At 39.9% G+C, this 23,786-nt stretch overlaps 1 protein-coding gene across 2 annotated transcripts in view; it reads left to right on the top strand.

The window, feature by feature from the left end:
- FAM135B (family with sequence similarity 135 member B) overlaps positions 1 to 23,786 on the top strand; it is a 195,756-nt gene that overhangs the window by 162,099 nt on the left and 9,871 nt on the right. Inside the window, exons 8-14 of one of the 2 annotated variants that reach the window (XM_027684433.1) lie at positions 6,290 to 6,443; positions 9,094 to 9,143; positions 12,918 to 13,073; positions 15,162 to 15,235; positions 18,948 to 19,102; positions 20,166 to 21,539; positions 22,038 to 22,215. In XM_027684433.1, the coding sequence (XP_027540234.1) occupies positions 6,290 to 6,443; positions 9,094 to 9,143; positions 12,918 to 13,073; positions 15,162 to 15,235; positions 18,948 to 19,102; positions 20,166 to 21,539; positions 22,038 to 22,215 (2,141 nt within the window). Of the gene's footprint in view, positions 1 to 6,289; positions 6,444 to 9,093; positions 9,144 to 12,917; positions 13,074 to 15,161; positions 15,236 to 18,947; positions 19,103 to 20,165; positions 22,216 to 23,786 lie in introns of both variants that reach the window. The other variant, XM_027684432.1, reaches the window with a different exon arrangement.

Below are 23,786 nucleotides of genomic sequence, written 5' to 3'. Positions count from 1 at the left end.
CCATCAGTTCTCTAGATCTCTCACAGAAGTAGGTAAGGTAGGCTAGCTCTCTCTGCTACTGGAATACTGTTGGAAACTGCAGAACTTGTGTAGTTAGTCTGGAATGGCTTTTTAGTATCCTAAAATTCTTGACAAGCAATTTGAATCTGAATTGTGGAATGTGTTAAGAATTAAATTAAACATAAAGGGTCTCATTTGCCAACTGTTAGTGCTGTTGTTGAACATTGCATGTACTTAACCTAGCTTATGAAATTGCTTTAATACAAAACAAATACAAGCTACTTACTGTATATTACAAAGAATAAAATCCAGTTGGTGCCTTTTGATACTAGATGGACTGAGTACCCTGGAAGTGCATATCCACAAATTGTTCTCTGCATTTGAATAATGAATTGGCATGAACCTTATTTAATGAAGGTGTTTGCTTTTTGCAAGTAATTTTCCTTTCTCTTGTTATAAAGGAAAAGTACATTTATAAAGCAATACACTCTAATTATAGGAGAAATCTGTTGACTGAAAAAAGCTTTACACGGGAAACCTTTTCATTTAAAAGGCTGATTTATTTAAATGTATTCAGCAGGGATATTGCCCAGATTCTTTAGTTTGTTTTTGGAGTTGTTGATATTGCAGGCTATTTTACTTGGCTGGGTAAATCTAGCAGAACATCTTAGAGGATAGGTGGACAAAGGACAGTAACAGTCCAGTGTTGGGGTCTAGCTTTGCACAACATGATCAAATTGAACTGAAGCCTTTACATTTCCAAAACAATAGGCAGTTGTTTTTATCTGACATTTGGTGAGGTTTTTCTTTATGTGGTCATGCAGTGGGAGGTCTCCTTACCCATGGCAGGGGGGTTGGAACTAGGTGATCTTTAAGGTCCTTCCAATCCAAACCATTCTATGATTCTATGCTTGATGATGATAATTTCACAGTAAAAAGAGAAATGGAAGAATTAAGCCTATTCACATGATTTTTCATGAGAAGAGAGCTTAAGGTGGAGAGAGTTTATGGCCTTTGGAAGAAGGGGCAGGAAACTCAAGAGGATGTTGTGAGGTTATGCAAGGAGAAAATAAGAACAGTCAAAGCTCAACTAGAATTTAATTTGGTTACTGCTTAAAAGACAATGAAAAATATTTGTATAAATACATTGACAACAAAAGGAGGGCTAAGCAGAATTTCCATCTTGTATTGGATGAGTTTTCAGGCTGCCTCTTTTTCATCATATCTTGGCTTTCTTGATCTTTTTTGCCTCTGATGATGTTGGCACAGTAGAAGAAATCCTTTTTTGTCAGTACTATTAGCTTCTCTGTTGTCACCCAGCTTTGCTATCAGAGTACCTTTAGGTCTTAAGTCTTGAAATGAAATTTGTCAGGCATTCATGTCCTCCCAAAATTTTCAGAAATAGGAAAGGGCAAAAGCCAGAGATACAGTCTACTATGGCAGACAGAGAGGGTCTTGGACTAGGAAATCATGCAGATGCATTTTACAACCAGCATAGGAAAATCTGTCTACCTACAGACTAATGGGATTAAAATAACAGTAGACCAAAGGAATTAACTCAAAAGGTTATGAGAATTTTTACAAAGGAAACCAACGTGTACTTTTATAAGGATCTTACAAGACCAGGGCAGCCATCAGCCTTTGTGCAAGATGGGATTGTCAGCTTCAGAATGAATTTTTTGTTTTAATGGATTTGTTTTAACCAGAAGTAAACAAATATCTGTCCTCCTGATTCAAGAAACCTAGAAAGCTGAGCTGTAGTTGTTTAATGGATCATAGCCACTGTTTTTCCTGAGTGCTACTTTTACAGTAGTGTTTTCCCTTAGAATAGTGTGTGAAATATTTGTTTCTGAACTTGATTTGCTAGCACTGTAGTCTGGATCCCTGTTTCAGGCTATAACCAAGGAAATAGGGGATCACCTGAGTAAATGAACAGAAGATACAATTAAAATAGAGAGTGGGAGAGGTTTGCAATGTTTACACCATCCCAAAGGAAGACGTTTCTTGACATTTCTCAGCTTACTGAACAGTGACGGATGAGCTGATTTAGCTGCAGCAGTTTATAAAGTGGCATCACCTGACAGATGCCTGCCCTGCTGGGGTCCCTGCAGACAAGGATGCACAGACCTCAGTTCACATTAGTTTAAACTGTCCCTGAGGTGGGTTTAATAATGTCTCTAATGCCCTGCTCTGCATCCTGTATGTGTGTGACAACTTTCAGAAGAAGCAGCCCTGTGAGAGCAGTAATGTCTTTAAGTCACCGAAGGACCAGAAATTTGGAGCCTGTCTTCTTTTTTCTGTCACACTCACTTTCCTTCTTGACAAAAAGATTTTTAAATTACGATGGATGTTCCCATTAAACAAAAGGGTTTCAAAGCCAGTTGCCATTTAATAGAATTTCATCAAAATGCCTCGGCTTAATGATATGGCCTCTTACTCATGCATGGCATGGCCTGGACTGTGCAGTGTCGTTCCTCTCATGCAGTGGCATTCTCAAAGCACAGCACCTTTCTTTGGCACAGATACTCCTCCCAGAGAGCTGGGACAGGAAGAGAAAAGAGATCTTGAAGCAATCTTTTCAGGCCTCCATCCAAACATGTCTACCAACCAGGTCTTACTGTAGTTTGAAGAAAGTTTCCATCAGAATGGACAGCAATGTCAGAGGAAATCTTACTTGTCTGTTGTGATTGTACTCAGTGCTTCTAATTCTGTGTAGAACCTGTCCTGTACTTCCTTCATAATTAAGGGGAGAAAGTGACCGCAGTTCAGTTGATTGGAGATGTAAGATTTGTGATGAAAACAATCATTCCCCAGCAACATGTTTTTATTTATCAGTTCTCCATTTCTCATTAGAGATGGTATCTCAGAAACAGAGATCTAAGTTTGCCTACATGAGTCCTTTTCTCAGAACCTGGAATTTTCTTATTGATGTTTTTAATTTGAAAATATTTTTCCTTACATGTTTTCTCTTGAGGTGGAAGGTATAAAACTGGAACCTTTCACTGTGATAAGTACACTGATATAGTCTCTATTCAGTTAATGCTTAATATTAGAAGATGGCATTCCTCTACGGAGGGAGCACAAAGAACAGCCTGTGTGGACTCAGTATGATCCTACTTATGCAGAAAACCAATATTACTTTAGAGGACTGCACCATTTTCTAGCTGTACTTTTTCCATCCTAAAACATCTCCTTTGCAGAATGAAGATCTAGACTGTATTGTACAGAATATGGCCAAAATAGTGCAAAGACTCTGCTCTTTCGCTTGATTCCAGAGGATTCTGAAGCTCTGAAAAGTTTAATCAGGAGGTAACCTGTCTCTGATGGTAAAAAAACAACCTAGTCCCCCATATATACACTCTTGCTATTCAAGAATAAAAAATCCCTACAGTGACATCAATCCTAGAGTTTGCTGTAGAGTAAATAAACAGATTTAGGTTGGCATTTAAAATCTTCAGGAGACAGATTAGTAGGGCAATGAATCCAGATGCCTTTTGCATGGCAGTATCTCTGAAACTAATTGTTTTGGAACTTAAAGGATTTTCAGAAATATCTGTAGTTTTTGAATTCATATGAATCTAATTTATTTCCAGAAATCCTGATTTGTAGGGTTAATCTACAGAATTGTTTGAAAGAGAGCACAAAACAGGTAAATACCCATTCATGAGGCTACAAAAGAGAAAGTAAAATTTGAGGTCATTCTCAACAAAAGCAGATGCATTTCTCTGATATAGGCAACAAAAAAAAGCATCCCTATAAGCAGCAGTACAAGAGATGTACGGATTTATTGGAGCCGTCCTGTAAAAGGCACCAACATGTTCAGGGACAGGAGCATACAAGGTACAAGGACAGGCCAAGAAACCTGGTCTTGTTAAGTCCAGAGAAAAGAAGACTCAGGGGGGGGAAGTTACTGCCATTTGCAACTACCTTGATTAACAAACAAAGAGAAGATGAAACCACATCTTCTTGATGGCGAATGGGACGAGAGGCCACACACACACAAGGTGAAACGTGGGAAATTCTGAATTCGTACAAGACAAAACCAAAAAATACTGTGAAGGTGGTAAAACCCTGGGACATGTTGCCAAAGAGGGAGTAGAATCCATCTCTTCTTGATCCGATTAGACCTGTTTTAAGTAAGCAGTTGGACGAGGTGATCTCCAAAGGTCCCCACTTAAATTATTCTAAATTTCTACAATAATGACCAATTCCATAATATGGAATGCCCAGTGGACTGGTTTTATTGTTTTGTTTTTCTTCTTTTTTTTTTTAATGGTATTTCTTTCTATGTTTTACCACTAAGTAAATTGTTGCAATACTCTCCCTGTGCTTCAATAATTTGAAGTATCTGGTCTCTAAGAATTTTAATCAATTCAGCTGAGGATAAATTTGATAAAGTACCATGAGAGAAGCAGACAAACACTAAAGAACTCAAAACTGAACTAATTGAGTAAGATTTTAAACATCTTTAGTTCACACAATTTTTGAGCCCACCTGCAGGTGCGTTTTCCTATTACTTTTTATTTTTAGTTTGCAACTATAGTCTATGCCAAGAAAAGCTGAAAATAGACCTATTAAAATGTAGTCATGCATAACACCATGCTATAGCATTGATACAAACTATGAAATTAGCTCACATTCTTCCTTCTGTTCATCAGTGCAGCATTTAAATGCCAGATTAACTTAAACCTAAAAAAAATCAGCAATGGATTGTAAAAGAGGGCATATTTTTATGACATTGTACATCAATCCACTTCCAATTTTCTATTGTTTCAATAGAAGCATCATTTCTTTATGCTTTCTTTTTCTATAATCTGTGGTGAGAGTAAAAAAATTCATGCTGAGGTTTAGAAACCTTTGAAAAACAACCAATTCCATCAATTATCATCAACCATCTCTCTGTGGGTCTAGATGAGCAGTTCCCTTTGTGTCTACCACAGAATGCTAATTAACTTCTTGCAGATTTAAGTGAGAAAGCTCAAGAGAACATCCCAGGTCAAGGTAAGAGGTTCGAAATACAGGTTCTAGGGAAGTCAAAGGGAGAAGATCACAGAAGCTGCATCAGTATGTGGTTGGTGAAGCTTCTCTGTCGCTCCTGGAGATGCACAGATATTTGGACTGTCCTAAAAGGCAATCAGTTCCCAGCTGGCATGTAAGAATTGTATTCTCACCCCACCAAGTGATAAGCAGTGGTCTAAGTTTCAAATTGTCCATGTTTCACAAACCCATGGATTAATAAATCTTTTTACTTTAAATCTAAACATTGCAAAATTCAAATACGAGTAATTTATACAAGAATAAGAATTTTTTGACAGTAGTTAGAACTTCTGATTTATGGTGCCCTAATGCAAACTCAGATTATGTTCTAAGTATAAATGTGTTGCTTGGGAAATATTTGTGATAACATGCTGTGATCTATCCAGTTACATCTTCCCACAAGAGATATACTGATACAGACATTGATCCTGTAGTATGGAATGGCTCATATTTGTTGACAGGGTGGCAATGCCATCTGCATTTTTTTTCACTAATACACATAACAAAGCAAACCATGATACCATCAAGCAAACCATTATAACCTTTGCAGGAGGGGATAAGAGGATATGATGGAAAAGGAAAGTGAATGCAGCCAACTTTATAGTCCTTTCCACCCCTTCTCCTCTGCCAGAGAGGGTGTGTTGTGAGGAGAGACATTGGCTCCACAGTGGGACATGTGTGATGGACAGAGATAGATTTCTCTGTTGGACTGTTTACTCTGAGGGTCTTTTCATGCGACAACATTACTGGGACCTAATAGTTTTGTTATGGTTTGGGCAAAATGAATGCGTAGAATTAGATACTCTTGGATTACACATCTGGCTAGTTAGGTGCCTGGGAGGTTGGGATGGTTAAAATCTCTCTTTGTGGCCATTTGCTTGATCTGAACCATAGAACCACAGAATCAGAATGGTTGGAAGGGACCTTAAAGACTATTTAGTTCCATCCCCCCTGACATGGGCCAGGTTGCTTCAAGCCCCATCCACCCTGGCCTTGAACACTTCAGGGATGGGGCAGCCACAACTTCTCTGGGCAACTTGTTCCAGTCCCTCAACATCACAGTAAATAGTTTCTTCCTAATAACCAATATCTTTTAGTTTAAAGCCATTACCCCTTGTCCTATCACTATACACCCTTGTAAAAAGAAATGAAAGGCTCTCTATAACTAGGTTTTTGTGAAAACCTCTAGCACAAGTTGAGACCATGAATTTTAATCCCTGTATTTTATTTTCTTGATACTTTTGCTTTGCAGGGCAGCTTTTATGTCCCATCTGAAAACTGCATGCAGCATGCATACAAATGGCATAAGGACCTCTGTCTTCTGCTCCTGAATGCTCAAAGAGGACTTCACACATACTATACCCTCATAATGAATGAGATTCCTGATTTACCACAGCTGAAGTTGGGTAAGTGAACAGACATTTAAAATCACTGAATATTTTACAGTGCTGCATTATCAACACGCATTTCAGTACCAAAATTCTTGGGTTGTTTAGAGAATTAAAAGGATTTTCATCTCTGTTTTCTGATTAGTATTTATTTTGGCACACCGTCAAAGTTGACTGAGTCCTCAGCTTATATGGATCCTTTTATAGGATGCGGCCTGATTTGTAGAGGGAGAAAATATTTTGATAAATTTCTCAAAATACTTGCCTTTCAGTGATTTTTGGCCTCAGTTGCATTTTGAAAAATGGAAATTCCAGTTCTGAATGGCCATGAAATCTAGGGAAGACTTTAACATAACTTTTTCCTGAGTAAACATTTTTTTAAAATTGAAAAGAAAAATCTGAAAGGTGATATGAGTGTTTTTGAATAATATTCTTTTCTTTATAATTCACAATGTATTTCTTCACTGCCAATTACATCTTGCTCTTCAAAATTATTCTGATTTGCTTCCTAATTCAATTGTTTAATAGATTTTCTGGTTTTGGCAGAAGCTTTTTTTGGCTGGTCAGGCCTGTTAGGTCCAATGTGAAAGTGCTGGCTGGATTTGCTGGATGGAGCTCTGTAATTTGTGTTTAGTTGTCTTTGTAATGGCAGCATGAGCTCCTATGAAAATGAGAGACATTCCTGACTAATTCCTGCTCTCTCACCTGTTTCTTTGAATTCGAGAACTGTGACCCATAATTTCAGATCTGCATTTTTGAGCCGTTGTGTTTCTGTGTGCAGATTTTGAATTATCAGTTTGTTATGTTGCAGAGATAATTAGATTAGGAGGGTCAATTGCATTGGCCAGCAGGTTTTAAAAGGGAGTAAAATGCATTTTCCAGTATAGTGCTTGTATACAAGAACCATCAAATACAATACATTATACTTCACACACTTATGGACTTGATAGCTCCTATTTTCCACTCCATGTCTTGTTTTCCAACGTATATTTCCCTTCAAGGTAGCCTAAAAGTCATAGGGTGGTAAGAGCACATAATGTGTTACTCAATCCAGCTACAAGAGGAAAAAAATTACAGCATTTTAATTTGGAATTTATGCGCTCTCAGACAGAATACAACATGAAACAAAACTCCTGCTTCATGCATCTTGATTATCAGGCACATATAATAAAAGATTTGTGGCTCACTCAGGCAGGGTTATAGGTTGGGAGATGTCAGAGTTATGTTTCGTTGGTTGACCACAACTCCAGAACTGCCCCAGAGCACAGACAGGCTTTCTAAATAAAATTTGCTTGGATTTCAAATGACTACTGGTACTGAGGCAGGCACTGCATTTGCAAATGTACTTCTTGCAACACATGCAAATTTGCTAAATGCAAATACCCTTTTTAGCCTCTTGAGCAGAGTGCTATTTGTATCATTTCATTCACAGTCTGAAAACCTACTGAAGATTTGATTTTAAGGCTGATCTTCTGACACCTGTTGGAAAACTCAATAAAATCATGGGGTGTAAGATTCACGCAGTGAGATGAATGTAAATCAAATTTTTATATCTGTCTCCTTACAACTATTGGGGTGAAACAGGCCCATTTAAAAATATGTTATCTAACACAGGTAGTGCTTTCTACTTTGGGATGGCATGAAATGCACCTTGTAATTGCTATATTTATCCACTGACTAGGGGAAAAATGTAAATGACTCATTCAGCTGTAACATCTGTATTGGTCAGATTAATCTCATCATAGGTTTCTACAGAAGTTTAAGATAAATCCAAGACTATAAATCTCTACACACTTCCTTAATTATTTTTTTCCTAGCTACCTGAGCAGTATATTAAAAAAAAATAATAGCTTAGTTTAGACATTAAAAATGGTAACGATTATTGCCCAAATTTTACCATCTAAGATTAGGTCTTTTCAAGGTACTCTGATCTTGGCCTGTCCTTTCCCATTTATTAGTACTATTTGAGAAGAGTCATTTGGGGACTGGGCAGGGGATTGGCTTGTTGGTTATTCTGCCTTGTTCCTGCTTTGGTTTTTTACGGATACTATTAGAAAGTTCCGCATTGCAAAATCAAGCTGCCAAAGTTACAGAGTTGATTGATGTCCTCCTTTGCCTTATAGTCCATGGTGAATTTAAAGTGGAGTGTCCCTGTGCTGGATTCTCTCAGGACTGCATCAAAACACTGCTCCTTGCTGTAGTAATGAGGTGCTTCAAACTTCCCAAGGCAGTGCAGAGATGCCCAATCTTTTACTAGTCAGGCATCTGGTATCGCTACACAGTTCTCTGTAACATACCAGGAACCACCACTTCTTGCACGTCATTTGCTCAGACTTTGCATTCAGTTCTGCAGTTGGTCATAAATACCAAAGGCTAATAAGAAAACTCCTATCAAAAGAGAGAGTAGGCAAGAAAAAGCCAAAAAAGCCAAATTCTGTTGTCTTTGTCCTCACAACAACAACTTCTACTGGTCTGGTGGTTCAGGTTTCATGAGCAGAAGTTGCACCTGCACCAGTAAAAGGTGGGTTGTGGAGTGCCCACATCCAAACAGGAAGTTGCTTGTAGGCAAGTGACAATTGACCTATTTCTCACATGAATGAACACCAGAGCATTAACATTTTGTCTACTGTTCTCAAACCTGATCTCTTTCTTTGTGTTTTTTCCCCAGAGGAGCTATCTGTGGAAGAGACGTTGTCCCAGCTTTGTATGGAGCTGCAGGTATTTTCATCAGCAGAATCTGCCCATAGGTTTTTCAGGTCCATTTTTCAAGTGCACTGAGACAGACCACTCACATATCAGAGCCGGGAGAAAGGAAGTTTGGTGCCATTAGAAAGTTTGTTTCTCTTCCACCAACTATTTCACATCATTTTGATTAGTCACGTACAAGGTGTTCCTGTCACTTTTAACAAGTCACCAGCTGGATTACTCTAACATCCTTCAGTGAGCCTAGTCCTGAGTATCAGTATAAAGAAAAAAATTATTTGGGGTAGGTTGCAATTACAGCTTTTCTGCTGACAGGAGAAAAGATGCTTTGGCAGGTTGTACAACCATATCTTTTCAAATAAAAATACCTAAAAGTGCAAGAAGGCTCATGGGAGGAAAAAAGTTATTTTGGCACAGAAGTGACTGAACTACTCTCTTGAACTTGCTTTCTGCCAAGTTTATTTCAAGTGAGACATAGACAAGTCATCAAGGGTGACAGGGAGGAATGCAAGCACCAGCTGATCACTGGAAAAAGTGTTTTAGAATCAGACATTTAATAGATTTTATTTATCATAGAACCATAGAATCATTAAGGTTGGGAAAGACCTTCAAGATCATCAAGTCCAACCTCTGACCAAATCTCACCATGCCCAGTAGACCATATCACAGAGTGCCACATCTACTAATTTTTTGAACAATTCCAGTTTTGATAACTCCACCACTTCCCCAGGGAACTGAATTTGATAGCAAAGGAGGAAGATGAGTACAAACCTAACAGGAAGTCCATTTACACTCCTGTGACAAAATGTTTGTCACCCATGACTTAAAAACTGTTTGAAATTAAAAATTTATTAAAGTTCTGACTTGGATACTTTTCAAGAAATCTCATTTCATATAAAATTGATTTAGAAAAGCATAAGTTATTGGACTCAACTTTACTAGATTTAGAACCTGTAAGAGTATAGGACAGACAACACAATCTAGAGTCTCCTTTGGACTGATTTTCTATGAGTCTGTGAAAGTCCAATTTGGCTTGGCATACATCAGAAAATGGCATCATTAATTTCTCTGTATTTTCTACTTTCTGTGCAATTCTTCTTCCTGAAATCTTATTGACTTGTTTTGCATGGCAATATTAATAAAGCCAGTCTGCTTTGACTGGTGCTTGAAATCTGATGAGGACAGTGTGGCAACAGATAGGAGAACAAAACAGCCAGAACAGCTGGTTCTATAGGTTTTCCTGTATGCTGGAAAATGTTTTGCCTTAGAATCCTAGGATGACAGTATCTATTTGATTATAAAGACAGTGAATATGCAGGGACTTGATACAGAGGTTGAGACTGTGCACAATATTGGTAGGACATAGGTGCAGCCCTGACCGTCACTACAGTGTCAGTGCATGTACCACTGTGCTGTACAGATTAGTATTGCAAAGCTCTCCCAGTATTTTGCCTCTAGGGATATGTGAACTGAAACCATTTTTTTCAGCAGAACATAAGAAAAACAGTCATTTATAAAGGAAGAAAAAGCTATTAGAACCCATACAGAGAGAGGCCTGTGGGGTTAGTCTCCCATTACCACTGTGTTACCAGAGCCAGGTCCATTTTTAAAAATAAATACAAAAAAAAAAAAAGAAACAAAAAAAGTGAGTTTAACCTGCCATGACTTTGTATTCAACTCAAGAGCACAGCAGATACTCAATGCAGGAGCAAGTGGAAGGGAAATAGTTTTTCTATTGTGTGATTGATTTATAAACAGACAAGGAAAAATAACTCCTCAAAAAGCCCTGTTAATTTGTTTTGTGTGACAGCATTGTTAAAAACAGAGTGTCCACCGGTGTGGGTTTTGAAAGGTGCAGCACAGGGCACAGACTGGCAGCAGGTGTGTGGATGGAGTAAGTCACAGCTGGTGATCTTTTTAATTGCTGGGTTTTAGTCTGAGAAACTGAGTCCCTGGGATATGACCTATGTGTAGCAATGCAGTAGAAGCAGGTATAGTCTTTTCCTTCCTTCCTTCCTTCCTTCCTCTCTGATAGGTTCAAAAAGTTTAAGAACGAATAAACTTGAAAAATAGCCATCACAAAACTATTCCTAAAATGACTTGCATTAATAATGTATCTTCCTTGAAGACTGGGCTTTCAGTTTATGATGTAAGAAAGTGGCTTAAAAAATTAAAAATTAACACTGAATCACAGCATATAAAATTAGGTGCCATAAATAAAGTAGTTCCCTGACTCTGCAAATGGAAACGTTTGGGCAGGATGTTTTGTTTCCCAGTATCCCCCTGATTTTTCTAGTACCAGAATGGGTACTGGAACTTGTGCCATTTTGGACTAGTTTTTAAAACAGAATAGCATCCAGACAATATAAACACAGTAACAACATCTGTGTTATCAACACACAAATTTTCTCTGCTTTTCTCACACACAGACAATTTGCTTTTTTTCGTGGCTTAGTTTTCAGTGTCGTAAATCTGGAAACTATCTGTATAATAAAATGTGAAAAATAAGCAGGCTTTCAGCTGGATTGCAGTTCTAACTGCAAGAAAGACCTGGTGAAGAGCTGATTGCGATATTTGGTATTATTTCTGGAGTATTTCTGGTATTATTAATGGTTTCATGGAAACATGTAACCTGGGAATAGATGAAGGCTCAGATCTGCGCTCTGTGCCAAAACATGGAGATAAAATGCAATTTCTCTCTCTCCTTACATTAACAATTATAAACACAAGTTGAGGGAGTTAGGGTTGTTGGGCCTAGAGAAGAGAAAACTCCAGGGAGACCTTTTACCACCTTCCAGTAACTAAAAGAGGTTACAAAAGAGCTGGAGAGGAACTTTTTACAGTGGTATGTAGTGATAGGACAAGGGGATATGACATTAAACTGATAGAGGGAAGGTTTAGATTAGATATTAGGTAGAAATTCTTTACTGTGAGAGTGGTGAGACACTAGCACAAGTTGCCCAGAGAAGTTGTGGATGCCTCATCCCTGCAAGTGTTCAAGGCCAGGTTTGCTGAGGCTCTGAGCAACCTGGTCTAGTGGAAGGTGTCCCTGCACTCAGCAGGAAGGTTGGACAGAGATGACCTTTAACCAAACCCATTCTGTGACTCTGTGATTCTATAAAATTGTGAAACCAGGAAGCCTGATGTGCAGAGACTTTGCTGCCAGAATGAGCTTTCTCACTGCAAAGCTTTAGCACAGAATTGCAGCCCAGAGCTGGAGGGCACTCAGGGTCCCAGCATGTGTTAGTGTGGGAGAGAAGCAACAGCAGGCTCTTGGGATGTCTGTTTTCATCATGTGTTGAGGACACAGTGGTTTAGGTTTGGGTTTGTTGTTCGTTTCCCCCCCAGTTGCCCGTCTGGTATCCTAATGTGACATGGCTGAGAGGGCTCCTTTCGGTAACAGAAACGGGCCATGGCTTATGATTTCAGAGCATTCAGCACCATCTGGTGGATAATTTGGAACCCACATTCTTTGATTTTTTTTTCCTGGTTACTACATCTGCAGTAAAAGTGTCTGCAAAGACTGAGTCTGTTCCCACTTCTTGCTCTCCAGCTAGGTAACTGAGAACCTTTGCACTAAAATATATGGCTTTTAAAGAGTGAAAGAAAAAGTCTCACCAGCTTTATTTGGAGTAAAGTAACTCAAAATGGTAGCTTTAATAATACTACTTCTAAATCAAGAGGAATTTTTGTTGTTGCTGTTGTTCCTAAAAAGACTTAATCTGACATAGGGACTGATTCTTTTTCATAGTACTGTCTTGATGTAAGAATTTCCTTTCTCTCCTCCAGCTGCTGAGCAATCCAGAAAAGATAGCAGAACAGATAAGCAAGGACCTTGCCTGGCTTTGTTCTCACCTCCTGGCCCTGTGGACCCAGTTCCTAGAGGTGGCAACGCTCCATCCAGAAGTCACAGCTTATCTGACTCAGGAACATCACATGCTAAGGGTAATGTTAAGCAAGTTCAATGATGGTCATCACCTGACAGGCGTTAATGCTTTATCTAATGTATATTTCCAATACAATTCTGCCTCTATGAGTATTTATATGAAATGGGGTAAGCAGGACGAGAGGTGAAGAAGTGAAGCCCAGGATTTGAAATTACAGATTTCAATTTCTGGAATGAATGCTGTTGCCTTTGTGTGACCTAGGATTCTGTTTAAAATGAGTGCACTTCAAACATCAGCATCAGACATAGAAGACGAGGTGGGTGGGAAGAGGTGGATATCACCTGTACTTGTCAGATATCCATAAATCATAAACATTTGTTTCAAAAGCCACAAACAACGAAAAATATGATTTTATCTCAAATACTTTCCCAAAACTGCCATGAGGAATGTAAATTTGTTCTCTTCTCTTTGTCACATATATATTTATATGTATAGGTATTTGCCTTTCTTCCAGTGAGGTGCACACAACAAAATACTAATATTGCTGATGTTGAAATTGCTTCTTGTACTTGGTAATAAAGAAGGCGCAAAACCACTTGTGATTTGAGTTAATGTTGTCTGATCTGCTCATCTGATTAGTTCAGCAAGTGCTTTGTCTTCCATTAGGATGTTCTTGGTTATTGACCAGACATGAGTTCAGCACATCCTCTGAGCTGAACTCAGTCTGATCTAGTCATTAGAGTAGGGACAATAGAGAAAAGGGCAGGATTCACCTTGCTTAGCTTTAGGAGCATATAATGAAGTATTGACATCTCAGGTTATGTTTTTGCTCTTGTCAAAGTCAGTGGAAGCCTGCTGACTCTCCAGAGTGACCAGAACAACCCTCCAGTTTCTCTCCCCAGGAGCATGGCTGAGTTTGAAAAAGTGTGGCATAAAATTCAGGAAGAGGTGAATGAGTGCCTTATGCTGAGACTCCTCTGGTTAGTCTGACTAGGTCTCTCTTGACTCTGAGAGGACCTGGGTGTCTTTCAGCCAAAGGATCCAACTGTGTATGCTCGCAGCTCCAGCAAGGTGAATCCCAGCCTGTGGTTTCTTCCAGCCTCAACTGATGCCTACTGCCTTCTTGGCCTTTGTCAAATTATATACCCTTGTATGCTCCACATAAATTGTTCCTTCCAATATAAACTGTGTGTAATTACACTTTTCCAACTCTCGAAAACAGTTTGAGAGCCCCAGATGAAAATTCCTTCTATTCAGATATGGGGTTTTTTTTAAGGGATACTAGTCCTTTTTTCAGAAAGACCGTTTGTTAAAGCACAGCTGGGGTTTAGGGAGATGCTGAGATGCTGTGACATATGCTTTTCTCTGCCATTTTCTGTCACTGTAACAGAGGTCACTTTTACAATTACTATTAGGAATGTATGGGCTGCAGTTTAACAGCTCAGTACATTTGATTGCATATTATGCAATTCATTTAAACTCAAAGCTTATTCCAGGGCAGATGACAGCACTGAGTTTTTTATAGCTTATTTCACACTCTGTGCTCTGCCAGTCACTTCAGATCCATGGCTCTTTCGTAATTGATTATCCAGCACTGAACAGATCTAATGCCCATGAAGGGGTTTGAAGAGCTCTCATTTTGTATCATGACATAGGCAGGTGTGCTTCTGCAATGATAGGGCTGATATGTATGACTTCCTTTGCTGTCTTGGTGGTTTGAAAGTCACTGTGAGTCACTGCAGATATTCCCATAGAAGAGACAATCAATTGTTCTAATTTAGTTAGTTGCTCCACTAATGCTGTACAATTTGGAAAGGAAGAAATCTTCCCCACTTTAAGAATACAAGGGGAAATGGTAAATTTCATAGCTTTTAGAAAAGTAGTCAGAAGATGTAGATAACCAAATTTTAATTTATTGCCAAAGGACACTTCTCACCTCACAGTACAATATGCAACAGCACCAGCTGTTCTGTGCCAGACTGGGAAAGTGAAGCAGAATTGAACTCTTTGGTTTTTTTCTGTCAACAGAATGGTACTACCACACTGAGGAATCTGGTCCTGAGAGTCACTGCTCTGTTATTAGACTTGTGGTACTTGGCACCTTTCAGCAGATCTTTTGTTTAACTTGTGTGTCTCTCCCTCTCAGGTGAGGAGATTCTCAGAAGCCTTCTTCTACACTGAGCACCAGAAACCTGCTGTGCTCACATTCCAGGAAGGCCTGTAAGTAACCCATTCACCCTCCCCTGTCACTGGAATGATTGAAAATTTACTTTAAAACATTTCACAGTCAAGACTGAGGTCTTTTTCTGCTGAATATGGAGGAGTTTGGTTTGAGAGAAGTCACTGGCTCTGTTTTAGCTCCATAATGTAAAACCTTTGAAATGGGTTTCAAGCTTCATATATTCATCAATTACATTCCTGAACCAAATGCACCAGATCCTGCACAGGTAGTTTAATGTGAACTACTGGGAAGAAACAAATCTTAAAATTTACAGATTTTCTCTCTATGATTCCTAATATACATTTTTGGGGTAGACAGTCATGGATTTCTTTTAGTGTTTAGTCCAACCCTACTTTCTGTAGCAGAAAGGATATTTAAATGTGGATAGGAGCATTAAACAGCCAAATGCAAAGCTGTGGATGTTCAGTAGATGCAGCAGTGGAGGGCAGGAATGGGGAATACCACTATATTAGCTGGAGAAAACATGGTTGTGATATGAGTTCAGGGCTGATAATGAATTTACCAAGAACCAACTATATAAAACAGACAAGGAAAACAAATGTTGAACTGGGCTGTGTTCATAAAAATATGCCCTAAAACATTGGCAATGTAAGTACTTCCCTCTGCTGGACCCTTCTTACTTGCAACCAAGTAGGGGCAGCATGTGGAGACAGTTTTTAAGCTGCACCTTGGCAAATTTTGCCTTTAGTTTTAGCCAATGATCCCAAGTGGAGCACGTGGACAATACTCAGGACCTGACCCCTGAAGGCAGAGTTCAAAGAAAGATGCTCAGATTTGAATTTCTGAGTAATGAGGAATGCCCGGACTATTTGGTGAAACAACCTGTCACCATGGGGGACCATAGCACTGCCAGTGTGGAAACCCATCTTTCAGAAGGGGTTTAAAGGCCATGACATCAGGTCCTGTCAGGATTATGAGGCTTAAGTACGACATTTTCTTCTGACCCAGTGCAAAGAAGAAAATTGCTTTCTCAGAGCTGTCACTGGGGACATTAAGGCTGATTCAGTGTCGATGGAAGGGGCCATGACTTCATTACTGGGTGAGCGGTACCGGGCTACCTTGTTCTGCCAAGTTAGAGCAGCACCAGGGCTGCAGGTGCCCAGCTGCTTCACTTGGTTCTCCCACATCAGGATTTTAGTGAGCTGTGTACAAGGAAAACCCCCATGTCAAGATCCTGGGGTAAAGGTACAGACACTCATGGCCCTATTCAAACAAACGTAACCCTGCACAGGAGGAAACCTAATTGCATGAAGTGCTTTTATTTCTCCAGGCAGCCACAGAACTAGCCTATTTCCTACATATAAACATAATGTTTTTCTTAATGATTATCAAGGAGACTGAGTAAAAAAAATTAAAATAGTTAAAAAAATTAAAAATTGGTCTGTGTAGCAAATTCAGTCTATACAGGCCTCGTGGCAGAGTCATGTTTTCTTTTTGATTTTGCTAGATGATAGAGCTGAAAAAGCAGTCTTAACTGTCAGAGTATTATTAATGTTGTGGGTGGCAGTAGCAAGTATTTATTGGGCTCACGGAGTCTCCAGCTGAGATAGCTGCTCAGTGTGCCAGGTGCTGTACAACCACCTTGAGCAGTAACAGTTTTTTCCCTCAGTTCTTTTTACCTTCTTACCATACAAGAGCTGGTTTTTGCCTCCTATACTGTTGTGAGTTTGTGTGAGGCCGTGCACCTACATGTCTGGTAGCATTTGACTGGTTAGACAGAAGAGGACACACCATTTCCAATATGCTGGGTATGGCCCAGCATGGAGGCCTCTATCAGGTGGTATATCCTCCCTAGATTTACAGAAAAAATTGCTTTTCTTTACTCCTTTTAATAACAATTATTCATCTTTTTCACAAGGACATGAAATAATCAGACAGGATAATGGCTTTAAGATGAAGGACAGTAATTTCAAATTAGATATTAGGAAGAAATTCTTCCCTGTGAGGGTGTTGAGGCACTGGAACAGGTTACCAGAGAAGTTGTGGATGCCTCATCCCTGGAAGCGTTCAAGGCCAGAAGTTGTGGATGCCTCATCCCTGGAAGTGTTCAAGGCCAGAAGTTGTGTATGCCTCATCCCTGGAAGTGTTCAAGGCTGGATGGGGCTCTGAGCAGCCTGATCTGGTGTTCCTGCCAGTGGCAGGGGGTTGGAACTAGATGATCTTTAAGGTCCCTTCCAACCCAAACCATTCTATGATTCTATTAATTAACATGTCAGTGATAAATTTATTATGGTGCTAAGAGTTAAGTCCAAACACCCAGGTGTTACTACCAGCAAGACTGATCAGTTGGCTGTTTGAGGCTCCTGTCTGAGTCATGTTTTAGCGACCAATGACTTGTTTATCTCCGAGAAAAAAATAATCTGTCTAGAAGTAAGAAAAAATGATAGATAGCAATAATTATGATCTGAAGTTGGAGCTGATATGCTGCTCTGAATGAATTATTTGTGTCTGGACATAGGAATCTTCCATTCTGGCATGAATTCCAAACCTGCTGTTTGAGTTTTGGTTCATAATGTGTAAAGTGCATTTTTACAGTTAACTACCACATGATAACCTGCCTTTTGCCAAAGTTAATCTGAAGTATTGCCACTGTGTTGTCCTATGGGATCTGTGCAGACTTACTTTCAGCTGACCATCTATGAAAAGCTTGTTGCCTTCCTCTTTGTATTTGATGCGTTCCCATTTTTTTTTGAGACAGATGTTTAAATAAGAAAGCTCGTCAGGACTAAAAATTATTGTATTTACTATAGCTGAACACACATTCCTGTTCCAGTTTTAACTGATGAGAACCTGGTAGCATTTTGTGTGGCCCAAATGATAGAAACAGACAGGGACCTACAAGAAAGCTGAAGAGGGACTTTTTACAAGGGCACGTAGGAGTAGGACAAGGGGGAGAGGCTTCCAACTAAAAGAGAGTAGGTTTAGATTAGATATGAGGAGGAAGTTCTTTAGCAAAGGTGGTGAGGCACTAAGTTGTTCAGAGAAGTTGTGGATGCCTCATCTCTGGACTTGTTTAAGGCCAACCTGAGCAACCTGATCTAGTGGAAGGTGTCCATGCCCATGTCAAAGGGGTTGGAACTGGTTGATCTTTAAGGTCTCTTCCAACCCAAATCATTCTATGATTCTATAACTCTAGCTCTGCCAACAGACAGTGGCTGAATTGATATATCTTAGCTCTTCCAGATGCGTATGTGTGTGAGATACCACAGTGCTCTGAGGTCTGGTACAAGTGAGATAGAGGACCTTGGCTTTGTTCCTCCCTGTACTGCTCAACCAAATTTTTGATTATTGCTTCCTGCATCTGGGTTTTGAAACCCTGACTTTAGCCAGAGTGACAGACCTTGTTTCCTGATCGGGAAACCAGCTGAGTGATCCAGTCCCAGCCAGCAACTGTGACCCCTGGGAGGACAGCAATGGGTTATGGCAGCTAACAGGAGCCTGTGGCAGTGGCAGCTGGAATAGTTTCAAAAATACTGAGGTCTTCAATAAGGGATTGTGCAAGTTGCAGCTATTTCTAACTGAGAGATCGAATTGTCCTAGGAGTGCTGGGTATCTCCCATCACACATATTCCCTCTCCTTTTAAGGACATTGACTCTGTCTTCTGCTTATATATTGGGGCTTGCAGGAGTGGTGGAGAGACGGCACAGTAACTACTCAAACCCTCAATTTGTTTTGTACTTTGCTGTCAGGATCCAAAGCCACGCACAGATTTCTACAGAAATTCGTAACTCGGAGTATTTCACCAGCATGCCCCCGCTGCCGGCAGAATGCCTCGACATCGACGGGGACTGGAACACTCTCCCAGTTATCTTTGAAGATAGGTACATGGATATGCCTTGCAAAGGTGAGCGAAACACCACAAGGTGCAGCTTCCCGAGACAGCTTGAACTGAGGGAGTTTTGCAGTTCCAGCCCAAGATAAGTCATCTCACATCCCTTGTGCTGGTGAACTTGGAAGAGAGTGTGACTCCCTAAGTAATTCAGCTGAATTCTTCTGTTTTCCATAATAGAAAACTAGAGTATTTCCTTCATGTTTTTCATCTTCAAAGCAAGCTGTTTTGTTAAAAGAGCTGGAGGCAAAATCTAGAAAGAAAACTTCGTTGTTTGGATTTTTGTTATAGTACAAATTTAAAGGAAAAACACTGTGACTGTTATCCCCACTGTGACATCTAGTGGTAAGAAATCTCAGAACAAAAACCCACAGTTTCATTGTGAAGCCCAACACTTTCCTGAAAGGCAGCATTGCCTTCCAAAAAATATTTTGCCCTTGATTACCCAAATAAAAATTTTTAATTAAGAAACTATTTAGCTATGTGAATTTTTTAGTAAAACCTCAGACTTTAGTACCTTTTTCTTTTAACTCAACCATTAAGATTAGCAAGGAAGCAATATGAATTAATATTATAGGTGACCATAGTCTAAAGAACATAGCCTGTGGTACAAAATTTCCACTCTTCCACAGTTATTCTACTGCCTAAATTTTGACAATGCTCATTATAGATATTTAAACTGTTAAACTGAGTATTAAACTGCTTCAAAAGTAAGAGCTATACTGTGAACAATGTCAAATGACAACAGGAATACAAAGAAGTATCAGCTTTATTTCACTTAGCTGTGCTTTAAAAATTAAGAGTTTATGTACAGTTGTACTGAGGAAAGTTATTTTACTGATAATGTCTTCTTTGGCCTAACAATAACTGTTCAGTGAGTACAATTCTAGTTAAATGCACTCTGGCATGTGCATTGTAATCTGCCTGTAATGTAGGTATAATTTACATAATATAAATATATATAGCATAATTTTTTAGGCTTTAAAATCTCTTTTAAAAGTCCCATATGACTTTGGCATAATTTATTGTGTTCTTACAGGTACTACTGCTATCTTTTTTTTTTCTTTTTTTATTTCAGATCAGAATTTGGAAGTTTTTTCAGATTTCGAGGTTCCTGCAAATACTCAAATGGATGTAATAAATGAAAATGAAGACTGTGCATCAAATGATGCCACTGCAGTAATGAAAGGAGACTTTGGGAAAGGTATTCCACTAATACATGACAGGATAAACAAGAATCTCTCATGCCTATACAGCAGTACTGAAGGTGCTGCTGAGGGTTTAAACCAGCACTCCACATCTCAGGTATGTACAGTGAACAAAGAAGGCCAAAGGAAACCTGAAAATATTTTTGCTTCAAGGAGGGAAACTGTTTCTGACTCAGAGTCAGGCAATACAGAACACATGTCAGGAGACTTTGAAACACCCAAGGAAGTTTTATTAAAAGATAATAGACTTGGGGCAGATGTTACTTGTGGAGACACAAAACCTAGCAATAAGGACTCTCACAAAAGTGAGCCTGTGTTAATTGTCAGTGGTCAGTATGAGTGTGGAGCATGTGGAACTGATGACTCAGAAGACAGGACTGAAATACATGAAATAGATGAATCTGGTCATCCTGAGAATAATTTCACTTTGTCTGAGCTTGCACTGAATGAGTTGACCAGTCTGGAAAAACGAGAAGATCCTGACACCAAGGCTCATCTCCCTGTTTTGAAACCTTTGCCCTCACACTTCTTTGAAGCGAAATTGCTCACAAAGGAGCAACGAGGTGAGGAGAGTGAAGAGTTTACCCTCATGACAGGGGTCATTAAAAGATCTTCCTCTATAATATCTGATTCAGGCATTGAAAGTGAACCGAGCTCAGTGGCGTGGTCTGACGCTCGGAGTCGGGCGCTGGAGCTGCCCAGTGATCGAGAGATCCTGCACCCCTTGGTCCGGAGGCACGCCGTCCACCGAAACTCCCTGGAGGGCGGACACACGGAAAGCAACACCAGCTTGCCCAGTGGGATCCAAGCATCGCTCACATCCATCAGCTCTTTGCCTTTCGAGGAAGAGGAGCGGGAAGTGGAGCTCACCAAACTGACCAAATCTGTCTCAGCTCCTCAGATCAGTAGCCCAGAAGAGCCCACGGAGGAGCTGGATATATCCAAACACAGTGAGGCAACCTCGGGAGACCAAAACCCAAAAAGCTGCATGGAAACAGAGGGTGAAGATGGGAAATTAATCATGGACTCTTCTGAGTGTCAAATCACCACTGAAAGTGGACAAATAGAGCCAAGACGACATCCCAAACTCCCCCTCAAACACAGTAGCAGTAACACTGAGTTACAAGGGGAGGAGGAGAAAGGTTTTCCAGAGACTTGCTGCAGTTTGGAAAATGCAAGACCACCCCTTTGTCCAAAGCAGCTCCAAGATAATGTCTCTGAGAGCCAGTCACTGGAGAGCAATGGTGAGTGCAGCTTAAAAACACCAAGGGCTTGCAATTACTTGGACCAAAATATAGATAAGTTCGATACATTCATTGAGGATCCAAAGGATAAACTTAAGCTGGACAGTTTAAAAATACAACAGGGCTTCTCCAATAGCAGAATTTCAGGAGAGAAGAGTTTCTCTCAAAGTGTAAAGGTGGTACCAGATTTGTGCTATCCCATTACAGCTCCGTCAGAGACCTCCACTGAATTTGGCTCACTGCAAGGAGAGTATGGCAGCTCTCTTGCTGATGAGAGCCCAGCAGTGTGTGCAGAAATGCAGGTGTTACAAGAAATAGAGCTCAATGACTCACCTGCCCCAGCAGACCCTGCAGCAGGGTCCTACCAGGCTGAACATCCTCAGGAACCCAACAGCCAAGAGCATAAACTTGTAGCGAACGGCACCGGGTTTCCTTTGGCAGTGACGGAGGGAGTAGCCCTGGAAAGCAGAAAGGCTGCTGATGTGGTTAACCTGTCAGTCTCTTGCACAGCCACGTGTCTTCCCTTCTCTTCCGTGCTCAAAGAGACCCCTGCCATGGTCGGCTTCTCTGCAAAGCAGGCTGTGATCCCTATCACGCGCCAGCCCCTGGGCTCCTTCGGAGTTGTCTCTTCTAATTCTGATGAGGTGGATGAAGAGACGAACGAAAGGATGCTGAAGTAAGAATGTCTTATTCACTAATGTAACTGTAATGCCAAGAGAGCCTGGCAAAGTTCAGGACCCTGGTACACTAGGCACACAGCAATCTTGCACTGGAGACAGTTGCCTGAGGAATTTCAGTATAAATAATCCAAATAGACAAATGGTTTGTATAGAATGAATTATCTAAATAGACAGGAAGGATGAAAACACAGAGAGACTAAGATTGTCAAAGAAAACAAGTTCTTAATTCTCATGAAAAGAAGTGGGATTTTGGTGTTTGAATAATCTTTAAGATCTGGCCCTCCTTCATGAAATCGAGGCTACCCATACCTGATATCAACCCCAGACAGTCAGTACACTATAGATCTGCTATAGATTAGTTTTCTCTTCTGCTTCAGTAATTGCACTCGTTAGCTTAACTCTGAAATGGGAGCATGGATTGTTTGGTAGGTCTCAGTTTCAGCTTCTCAAACTGGAAAAAGGGGACAATGGGAACCATGGATATCTGGAGAAGAGGAATTATTATTGTTTCTGGCTTTGTTGCCCAATGCAGAAGTGCCACATTATGACTTTGATGTCCCAGGGGTCCACTGAACAGATTGGCACACTACCACATGTACACTTCCATTATATTTTGCTGTCTCTGCTGTGCTGAGTGCAAACAGTAACATTGGAATTTGTCAACCCATTCAGTCCTCCAAAATGTTGGCTGTCTGCATGTGCATTCCTTTGAAAGGCAAGGGTTTTTTTTTACTCTTTTGAAAGCATTTTGAGGTTTGTTTTATACACTGTGCTGTAAGTCCTGCTTAATTTAAGCACAACATTTGTTTCTTATTTGTGAAACAGAACATTTAAGCATGTATTCATGCACGTGAATCCAAGGCCTCCACGTCCATCACCCAAAAGCTAGTTTTTTCGTTCTCATGTCCCTTAAAATTTAGTTGACTTGATGTAAGTAAATGCTCACTATCGGACTCATTGATCTTAGAGGTCTTTTCTAACCTTAATGATTCTATAATTATATCAAGTGGCCTTAAGCTGTCCCCAAGCTTTGAAGCTTTATGTCTCCTAACTTGATCCATCCCAGTTTTCTCCCTAATTCTGCACTTATGTTGTGTCTATTCATTCCTAAAAGCTCTGGATAAGTTTTGCTAAGTCAAAAACCCACTGACGAGTTTGTTGTCTTCAGCCAGCGAAATGCTTCAGGGTGAATTCAGGTGTCACATTTTACTAAGAAAGGTATTAGTTTAATTATTTGAGCACTGAGTTACTCTTCCTCTAAATGTTACTAAATGTTTTTAAAAGAACCCAAAACCAAACCAAACCAAACCAACAATATCTATCATATGAGGTGCATCTTTAATCTGAGCAAGGGGGAGAACACCTTCTACCTGACTATAAATGCATCTGATGGTAGCAGAATGACACATTTTGTGTTCCATTACCTATAAGGCCAGTGACATTGTTAAGATGCAAAATTGCTAATTCTGTATCTCAGTCTCATTGTTACAAGCAACCAGACAATTATTTTTACTCTACTCTTTCATTCCTCTGGCATGTGTGAGGTGCTAATGCACTTTAGCTATTC

Source organism: Neopelma chrysocephalum, unplaced genomic scaffold, assembly GCF_003984885.1.
Source record: "Neopelma chrysocephalum unplaced genomic scaffold, ASM398488v2 Primary Assembly neopelma1_66, whole genome shotgun sequence".
Lineage (NCBI taxonomy): Eukaryota > Metazoa > Chordata > Aves > Passeriformes > Pipridae > Neopelma > Neopelma chrysocephalum.
The sequence above is the reverse complement of the archived record's forward strand: the minus strand, read 5'-3'. Positions and strand labels throughout refer to the sequence as shown.